This window comes from Eschrichtius robustus, chromosome 14 (genome assembly GCF_028021215.1).
Source record: "Eschrichtius robustus isolate mEscRob2 chromosome 14, mEscRob2.pri, whole genome shotgun sequence".
Lineage (NCBI taxonomy): Eukaryota > Metazoa > Chordata > Mammalia > Artiodactyla > Eschrichtiidae > Eschrichtius > Eschrichtius robustus.
In genome coordinates, this window is record NC_090837.1 from 15580710 (window position 1) to 15608556 (window position 27847).

At 52.6% G+C, this 27847-nt stretch overlaps 2 protein-coding genes across 3 annotated transcripts in view; one reads left to right on the top strand and one right to left on the bottom strand.

Annotated features, from left to right (window-relative positions):
• The window catches only part of TPCN1 (two pore segment channel 1), a 63366-nt gene extending 47483 nt beyond the window's left edge, over positions 1-15883 (top strand). For both annotated transcript variants that reach the window (XM_068562338.1, XM_068562339.1), the window contains exons 16-28: positions 1219-1275; positions 1353-1406; positions 2563-2635; positions 4824-4931; positions 5967-6038; positions 6585-6674; positions 8041-8156; positions 8903-8949; positions 9517-9585; positions 9785-9869; positions 11058-11197; positions 11393-11473; positions 13188-15883. In XM_068562338.1, the coding sequence (XP_068418439.1) occupies positions 1219-1275; positions 1353-1406; positions 2563-2635; positions 4824-4931; positions 5967-6038; positions 6585-6674; positions 8041-8156; positions 8903-8949; positions 9517-9585; positions 9785-9869; positions 11058-11197; positions 11393-11473; positions 13188-13307 (1112 nt within the window). In that variant the 3' untranslated portion in view covers positions 13308-15883. The remainder of the gene's footprint in view (positions 1-1218; positions 1276-1352; positions 1407-2562; positions 2636-4823; positions 4932-5966; positions 6039-6584; positions 6675-8040; positions 8157-8902; positions 8950-9516; positions 9586-9784; positions 9870-11057; positions 11198-11392; positions 11474-13187) is intronic.
• A 230-nt stretch (positions 15884-16113) lies between these two features.
• Positions 16114-27847, bottom strand: part of SLC8B1 (solute carrier family 8 member B1) — a 29217-nt gene continuing 17483 nt past the window's right edge. Inside the window, exons 11-15 of the mRNA XM_068562340.1 lie at positions 23623-23744; positions 21930-22083; positions 21065-21145; positions 19852-19916; positions 16114-17287 (exon numbers count right to left, since the gene is read on the bottom strand). Coding sequence (XP_068418441.1) covers positions 17090-17287; positions 19852-19916; positions 21065-21145; positions 21930-22083; positions 23623-23744 — 620 coding nt within the window. The 3' untranslated portion in view covers positions 16114-17089. The remainder of the gene's footprint in view (positions 17288-19851; positions 19917-21064; positions 21146-21929; positions 22084-23622; positions 23745-27847) is intronic.

Consider the following 27847-nt stretch of genomic DNA (forward strand, 5'->3'; position numbering starts at 1 on the left):
GTCCCCTGCACTGGCAGGTGGATTCTTAACCACTGCGCCACCAGGGAAGCCCTCATCATTCTTTCACGTCTAAATTCCCAGGCTTAAAATCCTAGTTCCCAACAATACTGATACAGTCACTCACTTGCTTTATCCCACAGTCCACACATAATAATCTCTAAAAATCAATACCAACACAACCCTAACAATATAATTGCTAGAAACACCACTCCAGGCATTCAGATGACTGTTTTAAATTCATCTGGAGTAGTTTTTCTCCATGTGGGTATGTCACCATCTGCATTTCTTTATTTCATTTGAAAAAATATTTTTAGAGATCACTTTTTACATTGAATTTTGCCTTATAATTATGTAAAATATGTATATGATTCCAAGTCAGATCTACAAAACAAAGTATACTCAAGGGAGAATTGTTTCCATCCTGTCACCTCCCCCAGTGGGTAACTTTTATTATAGTTTATCCTTCCGTTTTTAAAAAACTATAAGTAGATGCATATATGCACATTTCCCTGCCTTAAATAAACTAGCATAATTTACACACTTTTTTCAACCTTCCTTTTTTTTCAGTTAACAATACATCCTAGAGACCACACCATATTAATATACAGAGATGTTCTTCATTTCTTTTTATAGTTGAGAGTACACCATTTCATGAACGTATCATAGTTTATTTATCCAGTCTCCTATTGATCGTTTAGGTTGTTTCTAGTTTCTTTGCTATCACAAATAGTTCCTCAGTGAATAGCTTTCAGTGTACGTCATTTGTGTTTTTGCTAATGTTTCATTGGGATGGATCCCTAAAAGTAGGATTGCTAGGTGAAAGGCCAAACGCATATGCAATTTTGCTAACTAGTTCCTGTAGTCATTTAAAAACCAGATATCTCTGGGGAAAAACAAATGTTTTCAATACTCAAACCCTTTGTATATGGTCCATCTTTTACGCCAACTTGGAATAATCTGTAGGTTTTACTGAGACATCTTAACTGGTATCCCTATAGTGACATAGAGGGTGATTTTTAGAAATCTGTAGTTGTTTTCTAAGAGAAACTACTGGTTGATTTAGCTCATGGTAAAAGCATTAAGCAGGAAGTTATCTGTTATAAGCCCTGCTCTCTGCGTATCTCAGAGCTGCCTAGAAACTAACCAGGGGCTGCAGCTGTGACCTGTAGATTTCCACACCCACCTGTGCTTTCTTTATTATGAGCCTGTCTGTTGCAGACTTGGTGGTGGCAGTCAATGGGGTCTGGATCCTTGTGGAGACCTTCATGCTGAAAGGTGAGACTGGCTAGGGGACTGGCCCGTCTGTGGGCACACCTGGCCCACCTCTTGAACTGCTGCCTCTCTTCTTACAGGCGGGAACTTCTTCTCCAAGCATGTACCCTGGAGTTACCTCGTCTTTCTGACTAGTAAGTTTCTGACATGGCTTTGCTCAAGTGCTTGTCCTAATCACTGGCTGGAACTTCTTTTTGGGTTAAGATCTCATGGCTCTTCTCTAAAGCAGGGGAGCGTAATGAGGGTGGAGCAGAAATCGAGTCTGATTCTACCCCATCCCTGTTTCAAACTCTTTGGTGATTGCCCACTGCCCTCCAGACCAAGTTCCTGTGCTGGGTGTGAGTCATGGGGCCACACAGGGCCCCTTCAGCCTCCCTCTCAGGCTTCATCTCTTGCCAGTACCACCACCCGTGCCCCACCTGCAGCCCCCCTGAACACATCCCGCTTCCCAGGGCCCCTGCCCTTTCTTACCTCTGGGCCTCTGCACAGGTGTTTTCCTCTGCCTGGTGCACTCATCCCCTCACCACACCGCTCTGCACGACACCCCTCTCCCTTTATGTCTAAACATCAGACATAACTAATAACACTGTGTCCTAAATTGTTTTCATTGTTCTTAAAAAGCATGACTTTTACTGCCTTGATTAGTGCCCTTTGGCTTTTTCTGTGGAGTTCAGAGTAGCATAGGGATTCAGTGCACAAACTCTGGGGTCAGAAAGACCTGGAATCTGTTCCCAACTGTGTCTCTTGTGTGATCTGATGCCCCCTCCAGAGCTCCCTCTTCAGCTCCTTCTTTCATTATGTTCCAGTGACACCAACCTTCCTTCTGCCCCTCAAGCAGGCCAAGATCATATCCGGCTTGGCCCCTGATTTCTTTCAAATGTAACACTCTCCCCCGAGTCTACTTCCCCCTGTCTAACATATCAGTTTGCTGTCTTTCCCCTGAGTCTAGACTCTAAGCTCTGTGTTGTTCAGGGCTGGGCACCCAGCACCCAGTGCAATGCCTGGCACGGGAGAAGTGCTCAGGAAGTACCTGTTGGATGGACAGACAATGCCTGCGGCCACTCCCAGGGAGTGGGAGCGAGTGCTTCTTGTTAGTGGGCGGCCCCGGTTGGCCAGCATCTGGGCCAGGCGCTGCCCCGGAGCCCACACTCTCTCAGGGGTGCGGGTGTGACATGGGTGTCTGGAGGGCACGTGACCAGACCTCGGGAGAGTCTTGAGAGGAAACGAGCCAGGCCAGGGGTGGCAGAGGCTGTGGCAGGGCCGCTGCTAACTGCTTCTTCCTGCTCACAGTTTACGGGGTGGAGCTGTTCCTGAAAGTAGCCGGCCTCGGCCCCGTCAAGTACTTGTCCTCCGGATGGAATCTGTGAGTAGAGAGCATGTTTCTTACCCACGTCAGAGACTCTAATGAAAGCCACAGGTCCTCTCCGTCCACACCCACTGCAGAGTTTCAGAGGGAAGGTCTGAGGCTGGGTCAGGCCCCTGTCTCCTGGAGCGGTTCTGCCTATGGCTCCAGGCCTCCCCAGGGTCAGGCCGTCATCTTACTCTCTCAGGCCGCCCCCGCCAGTCCCTCTCCTGGACGTGGCCTCTTGGGGGTCCTTAGGCCAGCTGGCTCCTTCTGAGTCACTTAACCCCACACCCCTCCCTGACAACTTAAGCTCTTTTCTCCTCCACGAAAACCACGACACCTACAGAGAAGGAAGTGCCACGGGTCCTGATGCTTGGTCAGCATCGAGCTAGTGGCCCTTCTCCCTGTTCCAGAGACCCCGAGAGGTGGCTCACTGCCCATGAAAGTTAACTCACCCACGAAATCAGGCTGCATTCACGAGGTCTTGGGTCGTGAGAGTAAAAACAAGTTAATAAGTAGAGAAGAGTCAGGCAGAGCAATAGCGTGTGGTCATGCAGTTTGCAGGGCCTTAATGTGTATCTGGCAGGAGAGAGGGGCTCTCTGTCCTGCTTTCCTGGTGGGACTCCCCTGTGGTCCTGCCCCACCCCTCAGTGCCTTCACCAGGGTCACTGGTGTAACCTGTGTCTGCCATGAGACCAGTGTGGGACCTTCAGGAGGGGTTTCTAGGCATCTCTTTTTTTTTTTTTTTTTAATTAATTTTTGGCTGCATTGGGTGTTCGTTGCTGTGCATGGGCTTTTCTCTAGTTGCTGCAAGCAGGGGCTACTCTTCATTGCTGTGCGAGGGCTTCTCATTGCAGTGGCTTCTCTTCTTGTGGAGCACAGGCTCTAGGCACACGGGCTTCAGTAGTTGCGGCACGCGGGCTCAGCAGTTGTGGTTCACGGGCTCTAGAGTGCAGGCTCAGTAGTTGTGGCGCACGGGCTTAGTTGCTCCGCGGCATGTGGGATCTTCCCAGACCAGGGATCGAATCCATGTCCCCTGCATTGGCAGCCAGATTCTTATTTATCTATCTATCTATCTATTTATTTATTTATTATTTGGCTGTGTTGGGTCTTCATTGCGGTGCGCGGGCTTCTCACTGCGGTGGCTTCTCTTGTTGCAGAGCACCGGCTCTAGGCACGCAGGCTCAGTAGTTGTGGCTCGCGGGCTCAGTAGTTGTGGCTCACGGGCTCTAGCGTGTAGGCTCAGTAGTTGTGGCACACGGGCTTAGTTGCTCCGCGGCATGTGGGATCTTCCCGGACCAGGGCTCGAACCCGTGTCCCCTGCATTGGCAGGCGGATTCTTTTTTTTATTTAAAGGAATGTAGTTTATTTATTTATTTATTTATGGCTGTGTTGGGTCTTCGTTTCTGTGTGAGGGCTTTCTCTAGTTGTGGCAAGTGGGGGCCACCCTTCATCGCGGTGCGCAGGCCTCTCACTATCGCGGCCTCTCTTGTTGCGGAGCACAGGCTCCAGACGCGCAGGCTCAGTAGTTGTGGCTCACGGGCTCTAGAGCACAGGCTCAGTAGTGGCACACGGGCTTAGTTGCTCCACGGCGTGTGGGATCTTCCCGGACCAGGGCTCGAACCCGTGTCCCCTGCATTGGCAGGTGGATTCTTTTTTCTTTTTAAAGGAATGTAGTTTATTTATTTATTTATTTATTTATGGCTGTGTTGGGTCTTCGTTTCTGTGCGAGGGCTTTCTCTAGTTGCGGCAAGCGGGGGCCACTCTTCATCGCGGTGTGCGAGCCTCTCACTATCGCGGCCTCTCTTGTTGCGGAGCACAGGCTCCAGACGCGCAGGCTTAGTAATTGTGGCTCACGGGCCCAGTTGCTCCGCGGCATGTGGGATCTTCCCAGACCAGGGCTTGAGCCCGTGTCCCCTGGCAGGTGGATTCTTGACCACTGTGCCACCAGGGACTTCCCTAGGCATGTCTGACCCCTGAGGTGTGTGCTGTGACCGGGGCCCAGCCACACCAGCCTCAGAAACCCGATAGCGGTAGGAAGCTGGCCGGCTGCGGGCCACTGCGGGGCCTGTTGCTGCCTTTGCTGTGGTTGGCATGCGGGCTCCTTGGAAGGGAGTGCTGGGCACAGGGCTGGGGAGCCACCGGCCGTCGTGGGGGAGGCTATGGGTGGGCCGAACAGACCATAGCTTCTCTTCCTCCCTCCCAGGTTCGACTTCTCCGTCACAGCGTTCGCCTTCCTGGGACTGCTGGCTCTGGCCTTCAACATGGAGCCCTTTTATTTCATAGTGGTCCTGCGTCCCCTCCAGCTGCTGAGGTGACGGGGCAGGGCTGGGGTGGGGAGTGGTGGGCAGGGGAGGGTGGGGAGAGCCTTGGGACTGGTCTGAGGAGTGACGAGAGGCTCACAGGCCTGGTGTCGGGGGTGGCACGCCCCCTGCAGGAGCACCTAGTGCGGGTGGGGGGAGGGGGGATGGTGGGGGCCTTGTCTCCACCTGCGCAGGTGTGCAGATGGCCCACCTCCTCACATCCTGGGACCAGTTGCCTCTGACTGTGGAAGAGAAACGTGGCTCAGGGCTCCAGTGAACTTGGCCTGTGCTGGTGTCGGCTGCAGCCTCAGAAACACACGTGCTCAGAGTCCTCAACCAGACAGCCACGGCCTCTGAGGGTCCAGAGGGACTTTCGAGCCCCTACCACAGCCAGCCGTGATTTTCTGGCACAGTCCCTTGTCAAGAAAAACCCGCACTTGCTCTCAGCTTTTCCCCAGGGACCACCGTAGGAAACCAGCACAAATTTGTAGAGATCCGTGGACGGTGTCCTTTACTAGTTAGAGATCTGTGTGTGTCCTCAGAAGCCTGGTTTTCCTCTGGAATATCCAGCTGCGGTCCTATTCACGTCCATCGCCCCCTCCCGTCCTGCCCAGTAGGAGAGGCGGAGGCGAGGGACGGGGCGGCCCTTTCTTACCTGGAGGAGCTGCCGCACTGCCGGCTCCTCTGCGGGCGCGGCCTTCTCCCTTCCCGTGCTTGCCGCAGCGTCCCGGGCAAGGCCTCGCCCCGCGCCCAGCCTCCGGGCTTCATCCGTGAGTGGCAGCCGGCCGCCGTGCCCGCTCACGCGAGTCGTGCCCTGCCTCCCTTCAGGGCAGGGCCCGTCCAGCCCCGATGTCCCGGCACCACCGCTGCCCCTGCCCAGGGCGCGAGTCGCCCGAGCTGAGTGCCCAGCTGGCGGCTCTGGGGAAAGTAGGTGCTCAGGTGGTGGAGGGACCCTGGGCCTGCCGTGCCCCACCTGGTGCTGTGGACCGAGGGGCTGCGGCCACGCCCGGCACCTGTAAGTGACCCGGCCCGCTTCCCTCGCTCAGGTTGTTTAAACTGAAGAAGCGTTACCGCAACGTGCTGGACACCATGTTTGAACTGCTGCCGCGGATGGCCAGGTACTGCCCTGCCTCTTGGCCCCCGGGGCCAGGCGTCACGAGGCTTGTGCCCCCTCGGGGTGGGCAGCTGGGTGGTCTCGGGGGGAGGGGGAGGAGGAGTCCCGAAAAGGACGAAAATCGAGGGCCTGACAGGGTCAGATCTCTTCAAGGAGACCGAGACCTTGACCACCACAGGTCTCCCTGGTTCCACTTTTCTCCACTGACCTGTCTGAAATATTTAGTAGGGAGGGCAGGGAGCTGTCAACTCACTTACCGCCTGTGTCTATGTTCACAGGTAAGGGTCACCTGTGAGTCTACCTTCACAGGTAAGGGGTGAATCGCTGGTAGAGGGGCATCTGGTAATAGAGTCCTGATTCGAGCCGTTTTCTACCCCAGACCTGAATCCGAGGCCCCTCCCCTGCAGGCACTTTCCAGCTGGTGCACCTGGCTAGGGGCATGCGTCTCCGTCAGTCAGCTCAGGGGTCTGAGGATGCCAGGGCCGCCGGGCGAGCTGCTCTCTCCTGCCCGGCCCTCGATCACCCTGTCTCTTTTGACCCTCCTCCCTAGCCTGGGCCTCACCCTGCTCATCTTTTACTACTCCTTCGCCATCGTGGGCATGGAATTCTTCTGTGGAATCCTCTACCCCAACTGCTGCAAGTGAGTACGCAGCGGGGCCCCCAGCCCCAGGCAGCCTGCGTTTCTGGAGGAGCCCAGCCAGGACTGGAATGCTGACCTCTGATCCCTCAGGGGCCCACCTCCCCAAGCCACAGCACCCTTTGAAGCCCTGAGAATCACGTTGCTTTGCTCCCAGTGCAGCAGCTAAGGGAGGGGGCCTGGAAGCAGAGGGTCCTCTCTGAAGTGAGGATGTCTGAGCAAGTTTCCCTGTCCCCCAGGCAGGGTCTAGGAGCCACTCTCCAGCCAGGTCTCCATCAGCTTACTCTTGGGGCTGGGTGCTGGCGGCTGCTCCAGAACCGGGAGCAGCCTGGGGCCTGAGGCCGGAGTCCCACAGCTTCCTCCTGCTTCTCCCCGGGGGTGACTGGGGACCTGGGCAGACACATCAGCTAGGGGTGGCCTGTTAGGATGAGATGGACACACACGGGAAGGTCTCTGGGGCAGGGATAGAGAGCGGGGGACACAGCCTCCCTTGATCGCTCCCTTCCCTCTCCCTTTCCTCCTAAGCCACCACGATGAAACCCGTGTGCTCTGCCATTCATTCTCCATCCAGTGTTCTCTTAAAATTGGTCCTTACGGTTTCAAGCGCTGATAAAGTTCCCAGAGACACTGGTAGCCATTTTGAGTGTCAGGCTAAGCTGAGAACCAGAGCCTGTAGCAGTGGGTCACAAACCTTAGGGCACGTGAGAATCCTCAGGGCCGCTGATTAAAAGTGCAAACTCCAGACCCCACCCCGCGCGTCTGACACAGGCCCGAGGCTCAGGACTCTGCCTTCGGAACAAGCTCCCTGGGGGCCCAAGGAGCAGACTTGTCAAGACATCAGCATGAATTATAGCAGATCAGCCATACGAGGTTGGCAGGAAAGTAGCAAGTAAGCTCTCAGAACAGGGGCAATCAATTAGAACAGAACAGAACACTCCAGCCAGGTGCTGGGGAAAGCCCGATGAGGAGAGGACCCTTCTCGAGGGCGGCCTCCAGGTCAGATCCCAGGCTGGTGGGGGCAGGGGGCTGGGGGTGGTGTCCGAGGAGGCACTGCCTTTGTCTCCCCTCCCGGAGCGCCGGGCTCTGGCCGCTGAGAGCGAGAAGGCCTGGCTGGCGGCAGAGAAATGCCAAGTGAAGGTGGAATGGGGGGCAAGTCTGGGTGTTCCCACCAGCACCCTGGGGACTCCCCTTGAGACAGGAAGACAGGCAAGAGAGCTGGGGGCTGGGCAGGGAACCAGGCTGGGCCAAGACAGATGGTCCTCAGTCAGACCTTGGTTTGCTTAAACTTTCTGTACTTTGTTGAGGTGACCAGTTATCTTGTGACCTTCCCGCCCAACCCTCTGTCCCCGCCCCCATCTCCCCCCGCCAGTACAAGCACAGTGGCAGACGCCTACCGCTGGCTCAGTCACACCGTGGACAACAGGACCGTGGTGGAGGAAGGCTACTACTATCTCAATAATTTTGACAACATCCTGAACAGCTTTGGTGAGTGCGGAAAGCCCAGGCGGGCCATGCCCTAGGTACTGCCTTGGTCACTGCAGGTCCCAGGTGGGGCGGAGCAGAGCTGCCTGAGGCCTCCCTGTCCCGAGCCGTTTGCCATACTTTCTCGAGTCCTCTCTGGCCCCAGTGGAGCCTGTGGTTTGCCCAGCCTTGGGGGTGCAGTGCAGGCCAGACCCCAGGCCTTGTTTCCTGTTACTTTTTCAGCATCGGGGGAGCAGCAGAGCTTCATGCTTGGCTGGGAGGTGGGTACAGCCCGATGCTAGGGAACCAGCCCCTTTGTCACAGCTCCACAGTTGCAGGGTGGGACCTGGCCACACCAGCCAGCCACGGTGCCCCGCTCCACCCAGGCCAGGCCCACACAGCTCTGCTCCTGGCTTCCATGGAGAGGCCGGGAGGCCAGACACAGCTTCTCAAGCGGAAGGGATCCCCTCACGACATCCCACATCTACACCAAGGAAGGTCCGGGGACTCTTTCCCCAGTATCCCCACCCCTGGTCCATCACGAGCTGCTGAGACCAAAGATGCACCCTTTTGGGGACCGGCCAAGATGGCAGCACTCCCTGTGGGGTGGGCGCTCAGGAAGCGCCTTGGCTGCTCTCTCGGGAGCTCACAGGCCAGCCCGGCAGACAAGTGCGTGGTACCCAGGATAGGTGGAGAGAGGCCACTTGAAACTCACTTTGCAAAAGCAGGTCTGATCAAGATGCTTTCTGTTTCTCCCTTCCCTTTGGCAGTGACCTTGTTTGAGCTCACAGTTGTCAACAACTGGTACATCATCATGGTAAGGACCTCCGTCAGCTCCTGGGGGCATCTTTCCACCATTCTCTGAGGCCGGCTCCCGTCTCCCCCTCACGCAGCCTGGGGTGCATTGCTCTCCCCGTCCCCCGCAGGGGCAGGGTTCTGCGGGGACGCCACGGTATGGCCTGAATCCCAAGAGCCTCCCCCTCCACACTTGCTGGACGTGGCCTTTGTCCCTGCTTTCCACACATCCCCCAGCAGCCAGGAGAGGCCACTTAGCCTCTGGGTCCCTGTCCTGCTCCCACCACCGTGAGGGAGACTTTTCAATCAAGAAACAGTGTGGCAGGGGTGGTTGGTTGGTTGGTTTTTGCCATTCCTTAAACTCTTCCAAAGGTTGGCCGTATCAGTCCTGGGGGGGAGTGTCCAGGCCTTAAGAGCTCAAAGGAATTTTTAGACCCAGGGGAGCAAGGTCCCCCTCCTTCGTCTTCCACAACCGATCAGGAAGGGTCTGTAGAGAGCAGGGGCCATGGAGAAGCCTGCGTAGACAGCGACCCGGCCCCCCCCCGCCCACCCAGGAGCTCGTTCACTCCCTGCTTCCCTCTGTCTCCAGGAAGGCGTCACCTCGCAGACCTCCCACTGGAGCCGCCTCTACTTCATGACCTTCTACATCGTGACCATGGTAGGTCCAGGGACACAGACTGCCCTTCACCCTCCTCCATCTTCAAAGCCTCCAGCTGCCCCTGCTCATTGGGCGGCAGCTCAGGGAGGAGGGGGCCGGGGACACATCTGACCGGGCTCTGTTGGCTCTGGGGCCCCGCAGCAGCTCACACCCCCCTCATTCCTCTCTCTCCCTGCTCCTCCTCTCCGTGCCCCGCCAGGTGGTGATGACTATCATCGTCGCCTTCATCCTCGAAGCCTTCGTCTTCCGAATGAACTACAGCCGCAAGAACCGGGACTCGGAAGGTCTGTGCAAGTGGCTGGAGCAGGGGCTTTTGCTGCTTGCTGCTCATCTGTCTGTCTGTCTGTCCAGTCTTTTGGCAGTTCAGCTTACTGATCTGGCTTAGCTTTTTTTTTTTTCCCCTCAATTTTATTTATTTATTTATTTTTGGCTGCGTTGGGTCTTTTTTGCTGCACACGGGCTTTCTGTAGTTGTGGCGAGCGGGGGCTACTACTCTTCGTTGGGGTGCATGGGCTTCTCATTGCCGTGGCTCCTCTTGTTGCGGAGCACGGGCTCCAGGCGCGTGGGCTTCAGTAGTTGTGGCACGCAGGCTTCAGTAGTTGTGGCTCGCGGGCTCTAGAGTGCGGGCTCAGTAGTTGTGGCACACGGGCTTAGTTGCTCCGCGGCATGTGGGATCTTCCCGGACCAGGGCTCGAACCCGTGTCCCCTGCATTGGCAGGCGGATTCTTAACCACCGTGCCACCACTCAAGTCCTGGCTTAGCTTTCTTGATCTCTTATCTGCATTGATTTTTCAAATATTTAATGACAGAAAAATGCACGTGATCTCATTTTAAAAATCAGAACAGTACAGCTCAGAGATCAAGAAGAATCACAGGCTGATTGTGACCCCAGCAGCCCTCTGTCCCGCCTTTCTCATCTCCCCGACTGTTCATCCTTAGCTGTTCCCCCTTTTAGTTATCGTCTCCACATTTCTAAACCACATGTTTGTCCTCTGGCTCTTGATGTAAACGGTGTAAATACCGTTGACCACAGAGCCTAATACTACTTCCTTCTGCAGCTTGCGACCCCTTGCCTCCCTTTTCCCGGAGTGCATAGCTTTCTGCCTAACGATCCTTCATTCTTTCCAGATTCTCCATCAGAACTGCCATATCCCTGTTACTACTTGTTTCCAAATCTCTGTCCTCTCAGACTACCTGATCATTTTCTTTTGCTTGGAGACTCCCTCCTGAAACCCTCTGTCCCCTGTAAGCTGGTGGCCTGACCAGCGCTCCTGACAGCCCAGCAAAGGGAGGGGATGGGGAGGGACGTGAGTTCCAGATGGTGGAGGGGGTGGTGGTTGTGCTGATCCAGAGTTTTGCTGGGAGAGGGAACCTTAAGGTGCCCATAGGGAGCAGGGAGGATGGCTAAACCAAGCCAGACTGGGGGCTCTGAGTCCCAGGCTCCTTCCCCCTGCCGCCCTCCCGTCCTGCAGTTGATGGCGGTATCACCCTTGAGAAGGAAATCTCCAAAGATGAGCTGATTGCTGTCCTGAAGCTCTACCGGGAGGCATGGGGAGCCGCCTCGGACATCGCCCAGCTGCTCAAGATCCTCTCCCAGATGGAGAGATACGAGGTGGGGAGCGACAGGGCCTCGTCCCACAGAGGGAGTGGGTTGTGGCTTAGTGCAAACCCTCCCCCCACTGTCCATCCCCTCAAGTTTTGGTGACACTTTTGGGGGGCACCGTCGCAGAAGCCAGAAGAGGGGGTGAGGCCGGGCACCAGGACCTTGGCTCGGGCCGGTCCCTGCAGCCTCTCTGTTCTTCTCTAGCAAAATACCTTGGTGTTTCTGGGACGGAGATCGAGGACCAAAAGCGATCTGAGCCTAAAGATGTACCAAGAGGAGATTCAGGTAGGAGCGCCCCTGACCGTGCTGCCCAGATCCTCCTGCCCGGGAGTGGTCCTCGCCGCTGCTGAGCAGAGGCTGCTCTCTGGTCCCCGTCTTGAGTTGTGTGGGGAGCTTAGTGGGGAGCTATGGGATTATCTGTTGGGACCACTACCAGTGGACCACTGCTCAGGTGGGGGCAGGCTTCAGGGCTCAGCCTTGAACCCTTGAAGCATTCCCCAACATAGACAGCCACCCTGTCACTCTTCCACATATGTCACTGACCTCGTCTCATCCTCCTCCTCTGAGCCAGAACAGCAAAGGAAACGCGTACAGCGGGAGACGTACCGGGCAGAGCGGGGAGCATGGGGGGCCCTGGCAAGTTGGCCTGGACCGGCCTCTTCAAAGAGGATGGTCCTTCCCACATCCAGCCAGACATTGCCCGATAGGAACAAGGGCCTGCTGCGCCTGGCTCTCTTGGGGTTTTTGATTGTTTTTGTTTTCTAATTTAAGAGAAGGGAAAAGTCAGATTTTTTTTTTGCGAACTCTCCCAGTCTTCCCACATTGGCTGCTAAGTGAAAGAGCTTGCGAAGCACCCTGTGGGCTGGTGCTCTGCAGCCCTGCAGCCCAGACAGAGCCGTGGACTTCGGGCCACCCATCGGCCCAGGCCCCCAGCTCCCTCGCCAGCCACTGTGACTATGCTGTTTTCAGGCTGGAAACCCTTGTTTCCCTGGGACAGTGATGACCAGGGTCTGAGCCCAAAAGGCCGGGAGGCTGCAGTCCCCTGAAGCGACTCGCACCTTATCTGTAAAAACACAAGGGGTCTGGGCGAACACCTGGCCAATCACTGCACTCGGAATCACAGAGATGAGGAACCAACATGAGCTCTGGTGTCATAAAACCCGGGTTTGATTCCAGGCTCCGTGACCTGGGGCAGGTCACGCAGCCCATCCCCATCTATGAAAGGGGGACAGTCGCTGCCTCGCAAAGCAGAGGAGGGGATGGCACTAGACACGCTGCCTGGCCGTCCACTCCTGGCCTCAGTCTCCCCCTCTGCAGAATGAGGGGGCACAGAACTAGGCCATCTCTCTAATTTTTTAAGCTCTAAAGTTCTGTGGTTCAGACTCTTTAAAAACATAGGGTTTATATTTAAAATTTCTCTATTACCTGAATGCGTCTGTCCCTGAAAATGTCGGATGATATAACGATAATAGTCTTAGGCGGGTGAGCTATTTGGTTTTTTTCAAAATGCTCTCACAGCCATTTTGGAGGGCGGCAAAGCAACCGGGGAGTTGGGAGACGCACTCAAGCTTCATACAACTTTATACAGCTTCTGAGCTTCGGGTTTCCTGGATGTGAAATGAGGACACCCAGCTCAAAAGGGAAAACACGGGGGGTTGGCGAGGGGGTGGGGGGTACACATCCCTTTGTGAACCACACAGATCATGTTCACAAGTGAAGGGTGATTATTACTACCCGGGCCTCATTGAAAGGGGTGACGGGGCCAGGCACACTTGACAAGGAGGTTTGCAAATCTCTAGTTAAAAAGGGAGAGATTGCATCGTCGTTTTTCTATCTAGGGTCCCATTCAGAATTCCCAGCAGATCTGGGTGGGGGGCGGGGCACGGTGGGCTGGCAGCCCTGGCTCCGCTGCTGAGGCTGGAGGGTCACAGCGCTGCCCGGCCCGGGTGACCCCGTGAGGCTGGGGGCCGCTCAGCGCCCTGTCTGCTCTCTGCTTTAGGAGTGGTATGCGGAGCACGCCCGGAAGCAGGAGGAGCAGCAACGGCAGCTCAGCGGCCGCGTGGTCCCCACTGCCCAGCAGCCTCCGGGCGGCCGCCAGCGCTCCCAGACCATCACCTAAGCCCAGCCTGCGAAAGCCAGCTCTTCTATGCAATAACACAATAGTATTATTTTACTGCAATGTATCAGAATAATGTGTGTGTGTATATATGTTTTATATATATACACACGTTCATAAATACGCACATATTTATATATAGGAAGAAGAAAAGACAGGCAGACAAGATGAGGTTTGGTTTGTACCCACCTTGCCCTGTTAAGCCCAGAAGTCAATTTCATTTTTGGGGGGTCAGGCCACTAGGAGCTCTTCTTAACATGGAAAGCTCCAGAAGGCCCCTTCACAAGAGCACTTGAATGGATCTCTGCAGGGCTTGCCTTCAGCGTGGGCCAGCATCCCTAGGCCAGATCCACACCGTCTTCCTGATGCTGCTTTCAGAATCCCACCCAGGCTGACAGCTAGCTTCCCCACTAACCTGCCCTGCAGCCCACATCCTGGGGTTTCTGTGTTCTGCTTTAGGGACAAAACCACTTAGGAAGGAAAGAACCCACATCCTCGGGTTGGTATGTCTCTAGATGTGATAATGAAATTGGGCGTTCCCTTGGGGGACCAGTACCCAGTGCCTACTGGAACGAGTGATCCAGGGCTGTGGTTATTCCGTATGGTCAGATCTCAGCCAGTGCCAGGAGGCGAGAGAGGCCGTATCCCGGCCCCGTGAGCCTTCTCACCTACCCTTCTTTTCGTTTCGTTTCAACCCTTGTTGCTGAAAATCCTTCTAAAATGGCCTTTGGAATCACAGCCCAGTAGGAGGAGGAAGACAGGCAAGAGGCCAGGCCGATGGCTACCACCCCAGACCAGGTCCTGAAATGGGCTTTCTCCTTAAATCTCTTTTCCTTGGGCTCGTCCTGTTCAAGCAAAAAGACATTTTGGTTAATTCAGGATTCTGCTAAAGACAACAGCAGATCCTTCACGTGTGTGCATTCGCTGGAAACGGGAACAGAGAGCACAGAGGCTCACCTCAGGCTGTGCACGGCTGCCCTGCGGCTGAACCCGCTGGTCTCCTTGGCCAGCAGCTCCCCCCTTACCTTGAGCAGTCACCCTCCGTGGACTTGACTGAGGTAGGGGTGGGGACGCGGCTCACCCCAAGGTTTCCACTCCCGGCAGTAGGTTCAGGTGGCCTGTCAGTTTCCTGAGTTCCCCAGGGACCTTGGGAGAGTTCTCTGAGATCAGGATGCAGTCGGGGCTTGAACCCATAGCGGGCTGTCGGCGTTGGCAGCTCCGGTGAGCGGTGGTGGCAGCGGCAGAAGCGGGGTCAGAGCAGAGGGAGCCTTGGCTCAGCTCTCCTGCGCTGTGAGCCTATCTATCTCAGTGCAGGCGGCAGAAGCAGGGATGAAAGGGGCTGGGGGGGGGGGGTGTGCAGGGGAAGCGGCCCGCACTGGGCATCCTGCCCCAATCCCCGCTTTCCAGCTGCCTCCACTGCCTCCGTGACTTAGGGAGGCGGGTGGGCAAACTCCCCCTCGCCACATCCTCTTCCCAGCCGGGCAGGGCCTGATCCCGGGGTGCAGTGCCCCGTCTCCACGGCCAAGTCTTCTCGACTGCAGCCTTGGACGGGCTGGTCCCACGGCCAGCACCACACAGCTCTGCCCCTCACTAGGGGAGAAGTGGTGGACGTTTCTGTTTTTAAAGCATAGCCCTTTAGGGAAACAACGAATCACTGAGAACCACTGAGATTCCCCAAGGGAATCGGGAGACGGACGTTGTCCTCTTTATCTCTGGAGGGCCACGGGCTTCGCAGGCAGCTCGGCACCAAGCCCCAGGCCAGAACCCCTTCCCCTCTCCAGAGAAGGAACTTTGTTTGCACATTTGGGTGCCTTTTAGCTTTTGTGTATTGAAACGGGCATTCTGGAAGCAGGAGTCAAGGGGCGGCTTTCAGAGGAGGGCGTGAGTCCTCCGACCTCACCATCTGCCCCCAGGAGGCTGCAACCTGGGAGGGGCGCCAGGGAAACTGAGCGCAGCCCCCCCCAGCCCCCAGGGTGAAGGCTGGTACCAGGAAGAGTGGGATCTAGTCCAGGCCTCCCAACCCCATCCTGTGAAAGGCCCTGGCTTTAGCCAGGGACGGGATGAAGGCCAAGGGGCAACAGTGCTGGTGCACCGGACTCCAGCCGCTGGTGGGCGCCCTCGTGACTGAGGCTCAGGACAGCTGCCCCCTCGGCGTCACTGGGGGCCTCCTCAAGTTGGCCCTCCAGCTTGCACACAGGCTGTCGAGCAGGGAGCGGGTGTCGCCCAGGGCTGTGAGCTCTGGGGACCCAGGACATCCAGCTCGGATGCCCTCTCACCTCCCACGTCTGCTGAACACCACCAAGGTGAGATGCGCCGACTGGGTCCGGGTCACGCCACCTGTCAAGTGTCTGTGATGGCCCTGTGCCCCTGCCCCGCTTTGGGGGGCACACCATCCGGCCCTTCCTCCCTGCTTCCCTCCCCCAACCCAGCCTTACTCCACACCACGTGACAATCATTTTGTACAGACAGAGGGAGCGACGCTGTAAGGTTTTTGTACAGTGGCGATTTGTTACCTAGGAAACCCACCGCGTCTCCGGATTTCTGCCATATTAATAAAAGAGCCTCTGCTTTGTACACGTGGCTGCTGCCTCGTGCCTTCCACCAGGCACCGTTCGGTGGCTTCTGAGATCGTGGGGAACAGGGAGAGGACCCATCCCTGCCCGTTCCTGACCCTACCTCAGCCCCACCCCTAGACGTGCCACAAAGTCCAGATCCATCAGGCCCAAGAGCCTTCGGCCCTGGAACCGACCACTTGTCAACCTGACCCAGGTTAAGAAGAACTAGTAACAGCTGGGTGTATTTTCTGTATACTTGAAATATTTAATAATTTTTTCATTGGAAAAAAAGACAGCTGAGTCCCTTTACTGCCGGCATAAGGCATTGAGCAAATGGAAGAGCTGCTTATTGAAAAGGCGGGTCACTGGCTGACAGCAGGAAGGCGCCCGGAAGCGGTCGTCACCCTCCCAGGAGCTCGCAGGCAAAGGAACCCCAGCCCAGGGCTCCCCGTGAGGTAGGCACAGGGCACAAGTCAAACTGACTCCGGTTTTGCAGCTGGGGAAACCTCTGAAGCCAGCAGACAGTTCTAGAGGCAGAGTCTAGGGCTGTGCCGTCCAATATGGCAGCCACTAATGGGGCCAGTGCCACTGGCTGCTATTTTGGAGTGATATATATTATCATTAATTTCACCTTTTTCTTTTGGTTTTATTAATGTGGCGACTAGAAGATTCAAAATTAGGTACGTGTCTCACATTCTATTTCTGTTGGACAGCGCAGCTCTAGAACTCAGCCCGCATCGGCCCGAGGTCCACAGCGCACAAGCTGTTCTATCTGCCAGGTCCAAGTCACCCTGACTCCCTAAACCCGGGTTTGGCAGCCCTGAGAGAAGAAGTAGGAAGGCAACAGGGGGTGACTATGGGGAGGGGCCTGGGCCTCCACAACTGTCTCCAGCCTGGAAGGCACCCAGGCATCCCCTTCGCCCCGGACCCCGACTTTCAAGAGGCTCTGTAGATAACGCATGGAAGACTTCTACCTGCTGCCTGGAACTCTGTCCACAGGGGGAAGCCCAGCCTCCGCAGTCCCAGAAACAAGGTTTAGCTGTCCTTACTGCACACAGCGGCGACTGGGGAGCTTCGGCAGAGAGCACAGCCCCACGAGCCCACGCCCCGTTCATGGTCTCTGCCTCGGCCACGCTCGCCTGAGCGGGTTCTAACGAAGGCACTTCATCCTCGGTCTCACCGCCTGCAGTGACACCCCCGACCACCAGGCGGACCCCGACACAGCTTCACTCACACAGTTTTCAAGTGAATCACTCCAAATTCAGTGAGCAGGGCCACCAGGAGGAAGGTCAAGTACAAGAGGAGCAGGCAGCAGCCGTAAACTCTGTTCAGCTGGAAGCACTGCAGTGGGACCGAGACCAGGGAACAGATGAGGCTGAGGCCTAGGGTGCCAGCCAAGACCCACACCAACAGTCCATCCGGCTCCAGCTGCGGGGAACACGGGGAGAGAGGCTGAGTCACTGCAGCCGACAGTCAAACTGAGGTTTGAGGGCCCCTCCTTAGGGGCCACGGAGGGACTTTCGGCCTGCCCAGTGGGATGGCACCCCGCACCTTGAAGTTCAATGTTTTTAAGCCACCTGGTATGCAGTAATTTGTTATGGCAGCCCTAGGAAACTAATTCATATAGGTTTTATATATATATGCATATGTAGATATGTATGTATATATAAAAATATGCATATATATATTACATGCAGTAGTTGAAAAATTCTCCAGCAACACAGAATAAAAGGAAATTGTCCTCTTCCTACTTCTCTCCCTTTCAGATTTAGTTAGCATCTATCTAACATATATGGAAGACTTAACCCTAGGTGCTATGCTAGGTATATTACACCCACCTTTAGTCTTTTATCTCCCCATCACATAAGGAGACCGTTAGGACCAATCCACAGTGAGGAAACTGAGTACAGCCGACCCTTGAACAACACTGGTTTGAACTGCATGGGTCCGCTTATTTGGGGACTTTTTTCAACAACTGTAGCACCTGTATTTTCATTTCACGATCTTTAAGCGTGGGGGGGAAAACATTTGTGTTGAATTAAGAGATCACAGTATGTGGAATCGAAAGAGCTAGGGGTTTGAGTCGTGATTCTATGCAAACTCTTTCGGCATCCTGTCCCCGGGTCAGTCATTTATCAATTCCTTTGCTTTTGAGGCAGAGATAGCAGTACTCGGATTTGCGACTGTGTCAGGGACTCAGCACCCCTAATTCCCACGTCGTTCAAGGGTCAACTGTAGTACGTGACAGAGCCCAAGTCCGAAGTCCAAGCTCATACCCTACCCTGTCTCCCCATACAATGATACATGTACACACAGATGTGTGGGTACACGTGTGCACATACAGGCCTGTCCATCCATTCTGAAACCACAAATGGGACCATACAATAGGTACGTGTTTAAGAGCAACCTGTTTTTCAGCCAACAATACGCCATGGACATCCTTCTATGATGACCTCTCATGATGCCCTATGTCTTATGCAATTAAAAGCAGGAGCACAAACAAAGGCAGTGGAATGCAGACAGACAGACATACCCCCCCCCCCCCCGCCCCACACACACATTCCACAAGGAGCCAGAGAAAAGAAGTAGGGCCTTCAGGGGGCCAACCCCTAAAGCCTCAGTATCAGGAGCCGCCTGAAAATCGAGAATGAAAGGAACCTATTAAACCCGTGAAGAGTATAAACAAAATTTGCAGACACAGGGTGTTTACCCCTTAGAAAAGCAAACTTTTCAAGCGGTAAGTAGCTATTTGCTTATGGGCGTGGCCACTGTGAAAGGCCGGCCCTGCTGCCAGTTAATTACAAGTCAGCCGCAAGAGTCTGTTCAAGAACTAGCTGCCTCTTGGCGAAAGAGGTGGGCGACTTTGTTCCCATTAACGACGCCATCGTTCAGCTGCACATTCCAAGTGCTTCCACGCGATTAGCCTTAAAACCATCCCCTGGGCCACATCCGCTCCCCGTCTCCATCCTTCTCTGGTTTGGCCTCTGAATCCAAGTCCTTGGGAATGCAAAGCTGGGGCCCGAATCTGGGTTGACTCTGCCTTGCACAGGGTGCTGCTGGCCCTGTGCAACATTTCCAAAGAGAAAACTTCACTTAGGAATCTCAATTTCTTCTCTAGAAAAGCTGGATTATCTGGCCACAGGAGGCCCACCTGAGTCACCCACACGATTTGGTTACCTGCCCTGAAGTAGTGTTTTGAGTTTTCAACCTTGTTGGAAACCTGTTTCTCAAGTGTCCAAACCTTCATCGGTCCCCAGGGAGCATGTTTAAAATGCAGGTTTCCAGCCCCCAGCCCCTGGAATGCCTGGGTCAGGAGGTCTCACACGTTCCCAGGAAATTCCTGGGTGCCCTTGAACCCAAAGAAACTCCGCTGCTCAGTGCATTTCAGAACTTCTCCAAATCTATGGAGATCCCCCCTTTCTGGGCTGTTGCCAACATTCTCTCTCACCCCAGCCTGTTCCCTCCAGGCAGTGGTGGGATAAGGTGTTCAGCCTGGCCCTTACCTCATGTCTGCTTATCCAGGAAGCTTGTGGTGGTGGTGGTAGGGGAGGCATCAACCCCATTTCACAGGTGAGGAAACTGAGGCTCAAAGATCCTCAGAGTCCTGATTCATTCAAAGTCACATAGCAAGAGACTTCAGTGATGAGACCAAGACCCCAATCCTGGGCCTTCCTGCCCCTTTCCCTCAAAGCTACGTCTTAATTACTCTGTGACCTTGCAAGGAATACCTTTTTTAACCCTATATGCAAAATGTTTTTAAGGTATTCTACAAATCAGACACGTCGCAAATGTAGACAAGTCCTCTCCCCAGTAAGTGTCATCTACTGAGATGTGAATGGTCTCCGGTCCAGAGGAGGGAGGGGGAAGAGGAGGACCGGGAAGAGGGGGAGAAGAAGGGAGGGGGAGAAGGAGGGCGAGGGAGGAGCGGGGAGAGGGGAGGAGGAGAAGAGAGCTTTATGAGGAGGCCCCTGCAGAAGCACCTGGCCACTCACCTCCACCTCCACGTGGCCCCTGGAGATCTGGAGCAGGCAGCCCAGCCCCACGCCCACCAGGATATCTGCAGCCCAGCTCAGGAAGTTTGCCAGAACGTAATGCCCCATAACCCCAACCACACGGCCCACTGGCTTTCTTTCTGATCTCTGGCTGTGTTCCCCCCTCCCCTCAAAAGCCACCCTATCTGAGGAGACCTTATCCAGGTTTAGCGCCTCTAAGAGAGTCTCCAGTGCACATTTTGCCTCAGTCTGTAAGGATCGCAGGAGGTGACAGAAACGCTTGGTACCTGGTAAGATGGAGAAATGGGAAGCGAGGTGAAGTGACCACCCATGGTCCACTGGGGAGACTGGTGACGGAGCATGTCTAGGGGCCACCTCTAGGGGTTGTTCAGGGGACACTGCCCCAGCCAGGGCTCCGTCCTTCCCACCCCAACCTGGCTTTAGGGCTGTGGTCAGGAGAAGCCACAGCCCTAAAGCCGGGAGCGGGTCACAGTGAGCACCTGGGAGTGTCAGACAGCAGGAGGCATGCTGCACCCAGGTCACCCAGCTGGCATGCAGCACTGCTGAAACCGGCATCCAAGGCTGTCCAGATTCAAAGCCCTGTCTTTTTCACAGCCCCAGGCGGCCTGACCCTGCCTTTTCTATATAGACCAAGGGGTGGCAAATTAAAGCCTGCAGGACAATCCGGCCCAAGGCCTGCTTTTATTAATGAAGTTATATTGGGACCCAGTCACGCCCATTTGTTTATGTATTGCCCATGGCTGTTTTCACATTACAACAGCAGAGTTGAAGAGTTGCAAAAGAGATCCTACGGTCCACAGAATCTAAAATATGTACTCTCCGGCCCTTTAAGAAAAAGTTTGCCAACCCTGACATCTACAGACCATGACATCTGTAAGCAAGAGGGAGGGGTCTTCCACAAGCTTAGTGTGGGCACCTACTAATAATACCTCTGCCCTAACAAGACGAATATCTGCCATCACTGCTGTTTGCCAGGTGCAAAGCACTTCTGTCACCTCATTCAATCCTTATAACAACCTATGAGATCAGTCCTCTCAATATCCCCATTTTTACAGATGAAAAAGCTGAGCTTAAGCAGCCGCATCACCTGCCCCACGTGTTCCAGTGAAAGCCAATCCGGGGCGGGGCGGGGGGCCACGGAGCACACCCTTGGCTCCCAGCACTGAGGGAAGGGCAGCCCCAGAAAGGATACTGAAGATGATGCCACCAAAACAGGCCGAGAACGCCATCCGCGGGTAGCCCTGGCGGGCCAGGGTGAAATCTGAGAAGACATCTGTGTGGAAACACGAGAAGGCCTTGAGTTGTGCAAGGCTTCCCCTGGCCCTTCTTGTTCATTCACTCCCTCATTCTACCCACAGTCATTCACTCAACAAACCCTGATGAAGGTCTGCGTGGCTCTGGCACTAGCTGGCTGGGTGCTATGGGAGGCCACATCGTCCCGTAAGACACAATTCCCTCCTTAATTCCTTCTACCTGCCTCTTTTCCACCAGGGGCAGCTTTGAGGGTGTGACATGCCACCACCAATCTTTCACCCATGTCCCATCTGCTGCTAGCACACACAGTACCTCAGTGCAAATTAGGAAAAGGGGCCCAAAAATGTGAGTGGAAGGAGAGCTAGACTTTGGGCCCCCTGATCCCTTGTCAGGATGCTCTTGGGCAGTGCACAACCTGACCCACCGTACTTGGCAGCTCTAGCTAGAGAAGGATATCTGTATGTATGAGTGAATGCCTACCCATGTCGCACACCCACGGACACATTCCACCTGGTTGGCTGCAATGAGCTCCATGTCCTGCCTGAAGTCTGGGGAGCCACTGAGTGCCCATGCATCAGAGAGTGGGGAAGAGGCTGGGGGCTTCTACAGAGCCTCCCAGCTCAGGTACAGTCTGGGCCATCCCACCCCGATGCCCAATGATGGTCACTCCAAATGACAGGCACTGAGCGCCTGCTGAGGGCAGATGCCCCGGACGCCCCTGCCCACATGCAATTCTGTCTGGAGGAGCAAAAAGCAGTGAGGTGGCTGTGCTCATTCTAGAAGCCCACCCGGCCCCAAGTCACCTCCAATGCTGTTCCCCCAGGCCAGCAGCGTGAGCCCCAGGACGGTGTTGCTCAGCCGGAAGACCACACCCAGGGACCGTAAGATGTTCACCACCTCCGTGGCAGCTGCGTTGATCCACAGGGCGCTGGTCAGGAAGCCCAGGAAAGCAAAGAGCTGGGGGAGGGAACAGGGACACAGCCTTAGTTCCTCAGCTATAAAATGGGACAATAATAGTACCTACTCCATGAGGTTCTCATGAGCATAAAATGAGTTAGTAGATGCAAAGCAGTTAGAGCCTGGCATATATTAAGTGCTCAATAAAACGCTAGATCAATATTACCATTTTGTCAAAAAGGAGTTCATCATAGCTTTCATCAGATTTCTAGTCTATGGACCAAATGCCACCTCATCACCAGAAAAAGAAACTCCATACCCATGACCAGTCACTCCCCAGCCCACCCAACCTTCCTCGCAGCCCCTGGCAATCACTCCTCTATTTTCTGTCTCTCTGGATTCGCTTATTTTAGACATGTCATAGAAATGGCCTCACACAATACGTGGTCCTCCGTGACTGGCCTCTTTCACTCAGCATCATGTTTTCAAGGTGCATCCACCTTGGAACATGTGTCAGTACTTCAAAGACTAGTAAGAAACACTGCCTAAGACCATTTCTCTAAATAATCAATTGGCTGAAAATTCAACTTCCTTTGGGCTGGTACATCCATTCAGAGTTTCTGAAAATAAAAACTAGAATTTTTAAAAGCAATAATTAGTAAAAAAAAAAAAAAAAAAAAAAAAAAAAAAATTAAGTAAACTTTTGAGGAAAATGTCTCTGGACAAACTACCTAAAAATTTTTTAACATCCTGCAGAGGTGAGAGAATGGGGAAAAAACACCCCCAAAGACCAAACAACTCCATCACTGGAATGTGATCGTTAGGAACGCAGGTGCTTCCTAGTTAGGATGGTGGAAAAGAGTCTGGTAGGTCTTTAAAAAGGTAAACATACAGTTCACATCTGACCCAGGAATACACCCAAGAGAAATGAAAGGATTATTTCTACAGAAAAAATTTTAAACCAATGGTCATGGCAGCATTATTCATAATATCTAGAAAGTGGAAAAACAACCCAGGGTCCATTAATGGACGAATCGATACACAAAATATGCTATATCTGTATAATCAAATAGTATTCAACCATGAAAAGGAATGAAGTACTGATACATGCTACAACATGGATAAACCTTGAAAACATTTTGCTAAGGGAAAGAGGGCAGTCATAAAAGACCACATATTGTATGATTCCATGTATGTGAAATATATAGAACAGGAAAATCTAGAGAGGCAGAAAGCAGATTCGTGGTGGCCAGGGGATGGTGGGGAGGATGGGGAGCGCCTGCTACTGGGTACAGGGTTTCTTTTTGGGGTGATGAAGATGCTCTCAAATTGTGGTGATGGTTGCACAACTCTGTGAATATAATGAACACCATTAAGTTGTATACCTCAAACGGGTGACTTGTATGGTGTGTGAATTACAGCTCAATAAAATAAAGCTGTTACCAAAAGAAGTGGACCCTGAACAGGCACAAAACTCCTTAAAAGTGGCTTTAAAGACCCGTCATGGTGGAAAGTGATTAGCGGCCAAATTGTCCCAGAACATCTGCCCAGGAGACCTCAGTGTCCCCTCTCCCGGCTTGGAGAGCCTAGGTTTCTTACCCAGTGAAGCCTGGGGGGCTCGCTGTTGGATGTGGCAAAAAAGGTCACTGCAGCCAAGGCTGTGCCTGCGATCACCACTACGGCCCAGACGGGAAAGAGGCCACCTATCTCATAGACGCCATCTGCAGAGGGACGAGAAAGGGAACTGGTACTCTCCGTGGCTTCAACTTGGCGCCTCCTCCTGGAAGCCCCCTAAGAATGACTGAGAGGCTGTGGAGGGGAGACCCACGGATAAAATGCACAGATAAAATTCGATTGTTTGGATATAGGGTAGATACCTCCTATGTGCCCAGCCCTGTCCTAGACACTTCAGGGAGACAGAGAAATTAAAGACACAGCCCCTGCCCGCAAGCTACTCACATTGGAAAGAAAAGACAAACACATGAAAAACAGACTCTCCAGCCTTTTGTTGTGGAACTAGGATGGGAATGGCTAAGACTACTCACCACCACTATCCTTTCCCGTGCCCATGGCAGACATCACTAATCAACTATGATGCTTTGGTCCAACTGAGCTTCAAGACAGCACCCTCCAGCCAGGCATTACCAATGGATGGGCATCGCTCCATGAGATGAACTGTACAGTCAAATACAGCCTTACTCACTGATTCTGGCTCTCTTGAGACGTCTACTCCACAAACCAATCCATTATAAAGTTACGAAGGTTCCAGAGGCTTCATATAAAAACACCAAAGGGAGGAAACCCTGCAGGCAGGCAGAACACTCTAGAATTCTCCACATACCATCCTTTCACCACTAGTCTCAAAGGCAATGGATGGTTAAACTGCCCAGGCACATGTAACAAGACTTTCCTTTTGTTCTGTAGTCTAGCTCATGGGCTCGCAAACAGCAGTGGGCATAAGGATTACACGAGGGGGCTGAATATATAAAATTGTGTGCACAATACACTGTGGGAGATTTTCAGGGGGTAATTTTGACGGAGTGACTTTTACTTATAGAGCTGGCTTTGGAACCTGACGCCTGGGTGAGAGGTCCTTTCTCTGTATTTCCCAGTCCTGTGTTAGAGGAATTTCAGGAGGTGGCTGGGGCATGGCGTAGTCAGGAAGGACTTCTTGGCGTGCTGAGGATGTGAGCTGAGTCATAAGCAGAGAGGGGCACAAGGGTTCTACAGGAAGAGGGAAGAGATGGGTGGGAAGGAATTGAGCACGTTAGTGTCATCAATAGCAGAAAAAGGCCTGGAGAAGGTGGCTGGCTCAGGGTCTCAGAGGCCTTGAATGATAGTTGGAGGACACAGGCTTTTTCCAAGAGGCATGGGGGAGCCATGGAGGTCTTAGAGTGGAGGAGTGACCACAACATGTGAAAAGTGGCACTTTAGAAAGATGGCTCTGGGGGTGGCCTAGAGAGGGAGGATGGAGGTTGGCAGTGAAACTGGGAGACTTGGCTGGTGGACACGGCACCCCCCAGGCAGGGCTCTCTATCTCTACCCTCGCTTCTCCGCCTTAACTTTAATCAATGAAAATAACCCGCTCCTGATTAATTCTATTAAATGCTTATTAACTGGAAGCATTTTTGCCGGATTTATTATCTCCAGCAACATTCAGTTCCCCTAATAACCATACTGTTCTACCTAAAATTAACTGCCCTCACAGCGACTGTCCTAGGCTTTAACTTTAGCACGTGAAATTAATCTTACTACACAAAACTTAAAATTTAATTACCCCTCAAGCACCTTCAAATTCTCCAACCTTGTAGGGTACTTTCCCACTATCATACACTGCCTACCACCATCAACAAGCCAAAAATCAGCATCTTCTCTCCTAGACTTAATCTGACTAGAAAGAGTTTTACCAAACACCACTTCCGTTATTCAATTAAATTCTCTACACTAGTTTCAGACCAAAAAGGTCTAATCAAACTATATTTCCTATCATCCCTCATTACCCTTACTCTAAGCATAGTTTTATTTAATTACCACGAGCAAACTCCATAATAACCACAACACCAATAAGCAGTAATCAACCAGTGACAATTACCAATCAAGTACCATAACTATATAACGCTGAAATTCCTATGGCTTCCTCGTTAAAAAAAGCCAGAATCACCTGTGTCATAAATAACCCAATCTCCTAGCCCACTGAACTTAAATAAACTTCCACCTCTTCCTCTTTTAAAACTTACAGCACTGTTGAAAATTCTACAATCAGTCCTGAGAGAAGTATTCCTAAAACAGTCTCATTAGAAACCCAAACTTCCGGACTTCCCTGGTGGCGCAGTGGTTAAGAATCCGCCTGCCAATGCAGGGTACGCGGGCTCAAGCCCTGGTCTGGGAAGATCCCACATGCCGCAGAGCAACTAAGTCCGTGCGTCACAACTACTGAGCCTGCGCTCTAGAGCCCGTGAGCCACAACTACTGAAATCCACGTGCCACAACTACCGAAGCCCGCGCGCCTAGAGCCCGTGCTCCGCAGCAAGAGAAGCCACCTCAGTGAGAAGCCCGCGCACCGCAACGAAAAGCAGACCCCGCTCGCCACAACTAGAGAAAGCCCACGCACACCAAGACCCAACGCAGCCATAAATAAATAAATTTATTTACAAAAATAAATAAATAAAAATAGTTAAAAAAAAAAAAAAAAAAGAAACCCAAACTTCAGGGTCAGTAGCCACAGCCATTGTATAACCAAATACTACCAGTATTCCCCCTAGATAAATCGAAAATACCATTAAACCTAAAAACAAACCACCAAAATTCAACACAATTCCAAAACCAACACCACCACCCACAATCAACCCAAGTCCTCCATAAATAGGTGAAGGTTTTGAAGAAAACCCCACAAAACTAATTACAAAAATAGTATTCAAAATTAATGTATGTTATCATTGTTCTTACAAGGAATCTAACCATGTCCAAGGACATGAAAAATCATCGTTGTTATTCAACTACAAGAACACTAATGACCAACATATGAAAATCACACCCATTAATAAAAATTATCAACACACTTATTGATCTTCCAGCCCCATCAAACATTTCATCATGATAAAATTTTGTTTCTCTACTAGGTATTTGTTTAATTTTACAAATCCTGACAGGCTTGTTCCTAGCAATACACTATACATCAGACACAATAACCGCTTTCTCATCAGTAACACACATCTGCCGAGACGTAAATTATGGATGAATCATTCGGTGTATACATGCAAATGGAGCGTCCAATTCTTTATTTGCCTATTTATTCACGTAGGACATGGCCCATATTATGGGTCCTACACTGTCCTAGAAACATGAAATATTGGAATTATTCTGCTACTCACAGTTATAGCCACTGCATTCATAGGCTATGCGTTACCATGAGGACAAATATCATTCTGAGGAGGGGCAGTCATTACCAACCTTCTTTCAGCCATCCCATACATTTGACAAAACTTGTCGAATGAATGAGGCGGCTTTTCCGTAGATAAAGCAACTCTTTCACGATTCTTCGCCTTCCATTTCATCCTCCCATTTATCATCGCAGCACTAGCAGCTGTCCACCTACTATTCCTTCCCGAAACAGGACCTAATAATCCCACAGGAATTTCATCCGACATAGATAAAATTCCATTTCACCCCTGCTGTACAATTAGAGACATCTTAGCTGCCTTACTACTAGTTCTAGCATTACTAATATTCGTTTTATTTTCACCCGAACAACTAGGAGACCCCAGCAAACCCCCTCAACACACCACCACACGTTAAACCAGAATGGTATTTCCTATTCGCATAGGCAATCTTACGATCAATCCCCAACAAATTAGGAGGAGTTCCAGCCCTAGTCATTTCAATCTTAATCCTCGCATTTATCCCAATACTCCACATATCCAAGCAACGAAGCATAACGTTCCGACCTCTTAGCCAGTGTCTGTACTGAGTACTAGTAGCAGACCTATTAACACTAACATGAATTGGAGGACAACCTGTAGAACACCCCTTCAACACCATTGGAAAGCTAGCATCTATTTTATACTTCTTTCTAAGTCCAGTATTTATACCAGTAATCGGCATCATTGAAAATAATCTCCTAAAATGAAGAGTCTTTGTAGTATATTTCATTACCCAGGTCTTGTAAACCAGAAAAGAAGAACAACACATCTCCCTAAGACTCAGGGAAGAAGCTTCAGCTCCACCATCAGCACCCAAAGCTGAAATTCTACTTGAACTGTTCCCTGACATTTTTTTATGGGACATTTACAAGATTATTGAGTACTGGGTCAGTATTAAAATGACC